This window comes from Malaya genurostris, chromosome 2 (assembly GCF_030247185.1).
Source record: "Malaya genurostris strain Urasoe2022 chromosome 2, Malgen_1.1, whole genome shotgun sequence".
NCBI classification, from domain to species: Eukaryota; Metazoa; Arthropoda; class Insecta; order Diptera; family Culicidae; genus Malaya; species Malaya genurostris.
This window is the reverse complement of record NC_080571.1, coordinates 213052080-213060038: the sequence shown is the minus strand read 5'-3', so window position 1 is coordinate 213060038 and position 7959 is coordinate 213052080. Positions and strand designations below refer to the sequence as shown.

The following is a 7959-nucleotide window of genomic DNA, read 5'->3' as shown; positions in this document are numbered from 1 at the left end:
GCGAATGCGAAGAGAATTAAAATTTTCAAATGAATGATTGATAGTAGTGAGCAATGTGAACAACACTGAACGTGAACTGTATATGTCAACAAACATGAAAGGTGAGAGCAGTGCTACCATTTATACTTATTCGTTTCGTAAAGTCAGGTCAAATCAAAGTCTTGACATTAAATTTCTCCCGTGAAATTTGACTTCTCTATTTCAATCGACTTTGAGGCCGATTCATAGGCGTACAGAATCATCGCATGGCTAGCTAAGATCACTAAGAATCCTCCCAGGTCGGGGCTCGAACATACGACAACTGACTTGTAAAATCAGCGCCCTATGCATTGAACCACCCACGCGGACTGCAGTCAGGTCACCACACTTATTGAAAATAACGGTACGTTGACATTATGAACAAAGTGATACGTGTTAAATAGTGATCAGAGATCAGTGGAGAGAAACAACAATTCTAGCACCGCATGCATTTGTATTTATGTGCGAGTGACTTTTTTAATGTTCGCGGTTTTTTTTTAAATTGAATCTAAATTTATTTTTAAACGGAAAAATATTTAAAGTGAAATTTAATGTGTGCTGATTCCAATGAATGAGTAGCCTGAATGAATCATATCAAAATATACAGGAGTACAAAACCGTGTCGTATAATGTGCACGGACCCAATTACTTCATAAATTTGAATAATTTCTCACTTATCGTTCTAGTACGTTCTCATCGTATATTACCATATGTTTTGCTTACACATGTATATACAGAACAAATAACTACTGCCAATTTCAGCAAATGTTTTGAATCCCACCCCACGTTTACTGCAGCTTCCAGCCAGTGAAGAGCTCCGTTGTTTTGAATTCATCATTACCGAAATGGATAGCCCCTTTTTAAGACAGGCATTCAATGTACTGACTGCTGAGGCTAAAGGTATGTATCTCTAAAACACGATAAGGATGGAGAACAATTTCGCCAACCGTTAGAATGTTTATATAACTCTAATTCCAGATCTTTTCTTGGGTCCAACAATTCCGGAAATGTTTGATATACCAACATCACTAGAGTTTCTGCGGGATCATGTAGCAAAAAACATCCCATTGATCATACGTGAGGTTAACAACGATTGGCCCGCTTTGGAAAAATGGAATTCGAAACATTTTAGGTATGTATCACTACTACAATAAATATGAACGTATGTAATTCAATACTGTGGTTTGGTTGCGCATGTTTTTCACCACATCACTAGAATTAATTGTTCAAAATTTTGAGCCCGTTCCAAGTGCGCGCCAGGAAGCAAAACTTCAGCGTAAAGCAATGTATCAAAAATGTCATCGAAAAACGAATCATTTAATTCATAATTTCTTTGGCGTACGTTCCCTATATTATTCCGTGTGCTAAGCCAACTAACATTTGTTTGACAAATTATATGCTTTGATGTGTGTGTAAACCATGTGGCATATAAAGCGGACGCAAAGTAGACGATATAGTTCAACACATGGAACTAATTCTGGGTTAATTCTATAAAAATTAATATGCCAACATAAATAAACAGCTTTTGGACACTTTCAGTTTAGACTTTTGCTTGCAGTGATATAGCACCAATCGGGTGAATTTTGCTCTTATTTATATTAGTTCTGCAGAGAAACGCTGTCTTCTAAAGAAATCGTTGTCGCTATCACACCCAACGGCTACGCAGATGGATTAGCACAACATGAGAATCAAGACTATTTCGTACTTCCGCTTGAAACTGAGATGACGATGTCGCAATTCTTGAATACATTGGACCAAAAAGGGTATTTATTTTTATCATAAATTCAATCATAATTGATCAAAATTAAAACCATTTTTTATTTTTAAAAGCGAAAACGTTCATTATATTCAGCGACAGAATTCAAACTTGACTGAAGACTTTCAAGAACTTTTCGGAGATATCGACACCGATAGATTAAGTTTCGCTAGTGATGCTTTCAATAAAGAACCTGATGCAGTTAATTTTTGGATGGGCGATGAGCGCGCAGTTACATCCAGTAAGAAATCTGTTTTTCTGTCAAAATTAATTTCGGTTTAGGTGTTAACAAAAGTTTTACGTTGCAGTGCACAAAGATCCTTACGAGAATATTTACTGCGTGATTTCCGGTTACAAGGATTTCATTCTTATTCCGCCAGTAGATTTGCATAATGTGCCGAGAAAACGATACCCGATGGGTATATACATGCAGGAGGATGACGGAAAAATGGTAATAGAACCTATTCTCGATGGTAAGTTGTTCATATTTTTGTCTTCAATAATATAAATTTGTCTTCAATCATTTGCTTTGTGTTTTGCAGACATTGGTAGACCGCGACTTATCGAGTGGGTGAGTGTCGATCCGTTGAAGCCCGATCTCAAAAGATATCCCGAGTACAGTGAAGCTACTGCCTATGAGATTCGAATCAATGCAGGTGACATACTATATCTGCCAAGCCTCTGGTATCATCATGTTCGCCAGAGTCACAAATGTATTGCTGTCAACTTCTGGTACGATATGGACTACGATGCCCGCTACTGTTACTATAAAATGATGGAAAAACTGTGTGGTTACGGTGAGGAAGAAGGCCGTGAGATGCTTGGTTGAAATTATTTATGCTTTATTTAAACCAGATTGTGAATCGGTGTTGAAATACACCGATCATTTTCTTTTGTGTACATAGAGTTGTACTATATTGCACATAATTTTTCAAGACTTAACTAGTAACAATTAAACAAGTAATACACGGTAAAATAAACACACTGATATGTTATGCATCTAACACTGGTAATAAAATTGCGTCAATAGATAAAATTCGAATAATATATCTAATTCCCTTCCATTAGTAAAGCTCCGAAACCTGTCCTGTTTCTGGTTGATTCTGCGGAAATCCGCAGCTATGTCTCAGCTCATACAACTCTTCTGATGTTGCCCCACTCTCCAACCACTTGGATTCAAGCTCGAATACAATGTTACCGATCCAGCTCTGGATAGCATAAAGTTGAGCATTTTCGGTGCGATCAAACTCCAGGTGCATGTTGGTGATTTGCTGTGCAATCTTCTTCTTGAAACGTGATCTTCGTGATGCCAGATTGTTGCGCTCTCGATCGGCAGCTTCGGAGGGGTTTTCATAAATTTTTCTGAGACGGGATTTGTTTGGATTGTATTCTGAAATAGAGTTGAAAATGAAGCGAATTCAGATATTTTTGCAAATAGTTCTGTACTTTGCAAACATAAATAGTCGTTTAGGAGGGCGGTTTTAATTTATGTTGGTAATATTTATATTTACGAATCGCTTTCCTTATCGTGCGAGAAGCAAAAATGCCACACCTTTAACTAAGAAAAGCTGTTAAACCTATAATTACAAAATCATTCACGTTAGGTAGAGAAAGGAACTCGACAAAAACTCCACCAAAGTGTAATAAAATTAAGCTGAGCCGCGCACCCTCGACCATAAAATGGTACCTGTTTTGTATCGTGTTGATCTAAGTACATGACAAAACCACCTTTGCGCGTTTTACCTGTTTTGTCGAGGGTTCTAGGCCTGGAGAATTTAATCCAGAAAGGTTATGGGTTTTACCAGTTTTGTAGATACTACAGTGATGCACTTCATTTTGTGTGCCAAGGATACGTATATCAGAATACAACGTTGCAAGAGTAAGGGGAATATGTAAATTAGCACGATAATACCTACCTATATCGCTTGGCAATTCAGTCATCTTCACAGTCAAAAATTGCTCTTTTTGCAAAGCGGAGCTCTGCATGATCAGACCCATTTCCTCTTGGAATCGTGGAGCGAATTCTGTCTTAAGTAAATCCCGGTACCAATCATTCATGCATAATGGATTTATTTCATCCGGCATGGTAGAATTTCCAGAATCCGAGGGTGCACGATCAGCAGTTATCGTAGTCTCCACCTCCAAGGATGGTGACGTAGACCTACAACTAAGAGTTGTAACAGATTTGGGAGATGGTGATTGTGTATAGTCATGGTCTACATAGGTTTTCATCGTCAGACCGGGCGCTTTTGCATCCACATGGGACTGAAAGTAGTTCGAAAACGCAACCAAGGTTTTAGGTATTGGCGCAATTTGTTGAAAACCTGCGAACAATGGCGACGATGTTTGACTTGAACTCAAAACGAAATCCGGCGATGGAGTTGATCGATAGCTTTCCGATGAAGAAAACATTGTTAAAGCTGGACAATCTCTGGTTTGTGATGTTGTTTGCATTTGAACTCGGTTACACAACTGTTCACTGTTGGTGATATCAGTTTTCAACACTGCATTACTATTAGGTATACATCGTTTATGTTCCAAAACTAATGTATGATCTTTCTTAAATTTTTTATGCATTACATTGAAATTGGAAGGTTCTTGATTATTTTTCGCGGGCATCTGAAATGATAATAAGACAGATCAAGCAGCGTTCTCACAAGATTTGTATTTGTAGCAGTTTAAAAGTTTCAATTGCTCATAGTTCTTTATCACGTCAATTACACAATTAAATTATTTCACAAACGGAAATGTTGATCAATTTTGTAATCTCTGCTGCACAAACACACATACGAATCTGAACTTCAATTGTCAAATTAACACAATCTTTTACTACACTTTATAGTGTAAAATCACATCTTGATGTTGTAAATGAACATATCCGTGGAGTTCTAGCCGTACTACAATGAACTTATGATGCAACACGACTAAACTTCACGAATATTATTCACTCATGTGGTACTACACAACAAATACGGCAACAATGGAATCCATAATTGACACAATAGATATTACAACCACCGCTAAATGTACTCCAAAACAATACAATCCGTTTCTGTAACGTATTCTTATGGTTGAATCTTATCGTTCGACGCAACGAACGCAACTTTCCGTGGAGTTCTAGCCGTACTACAAATCTTAATAAAACATACTGCAATACGTCTAAACCCCACGAAAACTCACTATTCTTAAATTTGAAGATTTAACAGATCAGAACAACTATCACTTAACAAAAAAACAGTTAATTAGCAGTGGCAGACGCTGTTCCCCATATCATTTCCGTACTACAAGTTCAACATTAATGTAGCTCTGGAAAAGATACAGCGATCAACGTTCATATTCACGCTAACAGGCGGTCGATATGATTGCAACCAGAAGCCCTCAGTCATGGCCGTACTACAATACTTACACTAAAATGCAGTACAAGCAATGGCTGTGGAATCTGGTCGAATAAAACATAACTTGTCGAACACCGTATTTGCACTTTGTCACGACCAATAAAACTGGATGAAACACTACCAGGAATTAGAACTCACAATGAAAGGTTACTCACCTTTTGGTTTGTCCATTCGCCACCCAGCATGTTTGCTACTGATCCTATAAAACTTTGCTAACGATCTTGTCCCGCACGAGATTCGATTGACTATGCTATCGAACCAACGAAACACGAGTGCTTATATCAATAAAGCCGAACAGTACCTATTGCTCCGACTTTATACTATCTACAATTGAAAGCGAAGAACATCTACCCGTTTGTGGATTCGGCACCCGTGGGTAAAGTTTGGAGACAAAAGTCTCCACGCTGTAGTTGTATCTCATTCTAGCAGACAAATCTGCTGTTTGTTTTCTTCGCACGTACATCATTTGGTGCGAAATTTCCATGGAGTAGACAAACACAGGTAGTACATCCGCAAAGTGAATTATCCTCTTTTGAACTCATTATGTTAACAAACGGTCAGATGTTGGTTTGCTAAAATGGGACGAACCCATAATACAATGTTGTAGTTAACGTTCTTTAACATGTTCAGAAGTGCTTCGAACATTGTTAACGGTCGTTCTTTTGTAATAATGGAAATTTTTATGAGTAACGGAAAAAGCTTTCATCAAACGAAAAGATGAAAATCAAAAGTCGAATGGGTACAATTATTTATCTTATTTTGGCGGATGGTAGCAACTGTCAGTTCTGCCACTCCTACATAGCGTGGTGGGTTTTTAACATGTATTTCAATTAAGCCAACATGACTAAAAATGATGAATTTCATTGCTAAGTATATCTAAACAAAACTTTGTACATGATTTGAACAATTATCAACTGTCCTGTTCATGTAGTATATGAAAAAATTTCGCAATCAGTTTTGAAAGTACACCTCAGCTTTCAAGTTATAATATGAATATTTTCAATCGAATATATGATATACTGTCGCTGAAGTAAACCAAATTATGCCCCGGGCACAAATTACTATAAGTACGCCACTAATGCTATAAGTAATGTAACGCACTTTTTTCTTTACTCAATTTTCTCAGAGTTGGCTGAACTGATTTCTATAAACGTAGACTATTTTGAACAAAACGCAATATATTTACATCACTCAATTTTCTCGGAGAAAACTGAATCGATTTCTACAAGTTTAGGTTCCTATTCTTTCATCATTCATCAAGTTTGCTACGGTTTCGGAGATGCAATCGTATAAGTAACACAACCAATAAATTGCTCTTTTTTTTATCCGCAAAGAATACAGACATATAACAGCAAAACATTTGGTTTCGGGAATGTTGTCGAATATGCGCCATAAGCGCTGAAGCACGCTTTTGTGAACTCTGAATCTGAATGAATTTGTGCCAAGAATGAGCCCAAGTTCATGTCAAAAATAAATATGCAATTTTTTTTTCGAAAATACATTACAGTCCATTTAGTCTAATAATGGAATATGAAATCTACTCTTTAACCATATATTTTGCTTGATATTTGAGAACATTTTTCGAAGGATAAATTAAGCCATATTTATGTTCGGAAAAAAAATATTTATTGTAGAACAAACCAGTCTATGAAAGTGAAAAAGACTATACTAAGGTTTGTTTGTAAACACATTGAAAAAATCGGGCCTGGAACTTCGAAGTTATTTGAAAGTTTGTGGAATGAGAATATCATCGAAGTGCCTAATAAATAATACAAAATTCAATCACCCGCTTAGAGTAATTTATTGTATGTGTATGTCCAATATATTCCAGCAAAAAGGACAACTAAATTCAAAATTGTTCAATTCCTATCCTATCTCAAACGATTTATTGAACCGCAATGATCCAAAGTTGAGCCATTCAGCTTTTACCATTTTACAGTATTGTACTATATTTTTTTTAACCAAATACTACGTACTGATTTTCACCCTTAAATGTACTGTATTTTGATTGTTACTATATTTTCCCATTAAAATGTACTGTACCCCGGTGGCACGATTGTCATCTGTATACAATTGGCTTGAAGCCGAAAATTTTGATTCTTCGGTTCTAGTTCGCTGTCAAATGCTGTGATTAAGCAGTGTTCACACGTTCACATTTTACTTCATGCGGTTGCACCAACATAAGGAAACGATTTCGATGGAATATAATCAAACTATAATAAACCACAATTTCTTTTTCTTATTCAAAAAGAGGTCAAATTACTGATTGTTTTATAGAGAATACTAGACTAGAGTTACATTTATATTGGGCTTGAAGAAATTAACTTTTGACACCGGTGTGGTTTTTTTTTTTTTTTTTTCAAATAAAATTTTTATTAGGCTCATTTGCTTTAGCTTAACGTGGCCGATTGTCTTGTTGTTAGGGGGAGAGAAAGGGATGCCGTATTACGGGGCGGCATACTCCCCAGTTAGTAAGGGGACATAGGGAGGGTGGGACCTACACAGTATTGAATTGAAATTTGAATACATCATTGGTTTGTGGCATACATCTTTTAGACACATTTTGCGTTCGATGAATCTTCATGTTTTTCAGCTTGTAGCAATGAAGAGATTATTCTGGATTGGGATGCTTCGTTGGTGTGTTCTGACGTTGATGTGACGTTTTTGGGTAGCTTCCAGCAACTCAGTCAGTTCAAGGCAGGTGCATGCTCCGAAGCATCGTTTACACAGGCCATACTTCCAGCAACGTAAAGAAGAGTGCGGTAGAGCTGTAGACGAGAAAGAGATAGG

At 36.9% G+C, this 7959-nt stretch overlaps 2 protein-coding genes across 3 annotated transcripts; one reads left to right on the top strand and one right to left on the bottom strand.

Moving 5' to 3' along the window:
* Positions 1 to 16: 16 nt before the first annotated feature.
* LOC131427449 (bifunctional peptidase and (3S)-lysyl hydroxylase Jmjd7) lies at positions 17 to 2828 on the top strand. 2 transcript variants are annotated; one of them, XM_058590637.1, is made up of 8 exons: positions 17 to 101; positions 217 to 382; positions 781 to 918; positions 997 to 1150; positions 1629 to 1781; positions 1849 to 2015; positions 2083 to 2247; positions 2317 to 2828. In XM_058590637.1, exons 3-8 carry the CDS (start codon positions 864 to 866, stop codon positions 2601 to 2603), a joined length of 981 nt encoding a protein of 326 aa, XP_058446620.1. In that variant the 5' UTR covers positions 17 to 101; positions 217 to 382; positions 781 to 863; the 3' UTR covers positions 2604 to 2828. The 2 variants fall into 2 exon arrangements, with proteins under 2 accessions (XP_058446620.1, XP_058446621.1); XM_058590638.1 differs by lacking the exons at positions 17 to 101; positions 217 to 382 and having other exon boundaries at positions 712 to 918.
* Positions 2792 to 5452, bottom strand: LOC131427448 (uncharacterized). Its single transcript, XM_058590636.1, has 3 exons — positions 5325 to 5452; positions 3691 to 4393; positions 2792 to 3164 (listed from the first exon to the last, which is right to left on the bottom strand). Exons 1-3 carry the CDS (start codon positions 5352 to 5354, stop codon positions 2839 to 2841), a joined length of 1059 nt encoding a protein of 352 aa, XP_058446619.1. The 5' UTR covers positions 5355 to 5452; the 3' UTR covers positions 2792 to 2838.
* Positions 5453 to 7959: the final 2507 nt, after the last annotated feature.

Coding starts and splice junctions, on each gene's coding strand:
- LOC131427449 (XM_058590637.1), top strand. CDS start 864: ATGGATAGCCCCTTTTTAAGACAGGCATTCAATGTACTGACTGCTGAG. Junction 1,782..1,848: donor AATACATTGGACCAAAAAGG/GTATTTATTTTT, acceptor TATTTTTAAAAG/CGAAAACGTTCATTATATTC. Junction 2,016..2,082: donor TGAGCGCGCAGTTACATCCA/GTAAGAAATCTG, acceptor TTTACGTTGCAG/TGCACAAAGATCCTTACGAG.
- LOC131427448 (XM_058590636.1), bottom strand. CDS start 5,354: ATGCTGGGTGGCGAATGGACAAACCAAAAG. Junction 4,394..5,324: donor GCGAATGGACAAACCAAAAG/GTGAGTAACCTT, acceptor TTATCATTTCAG/ATGCCCGCGAAAAATAATCA. Junction 3,165..3,690: donor TGAATTGCCAAGCGATATAG/GTAGGTATTATC, acceptor ACTCTATTTCAG/AATACAATCCAAACAAATCC.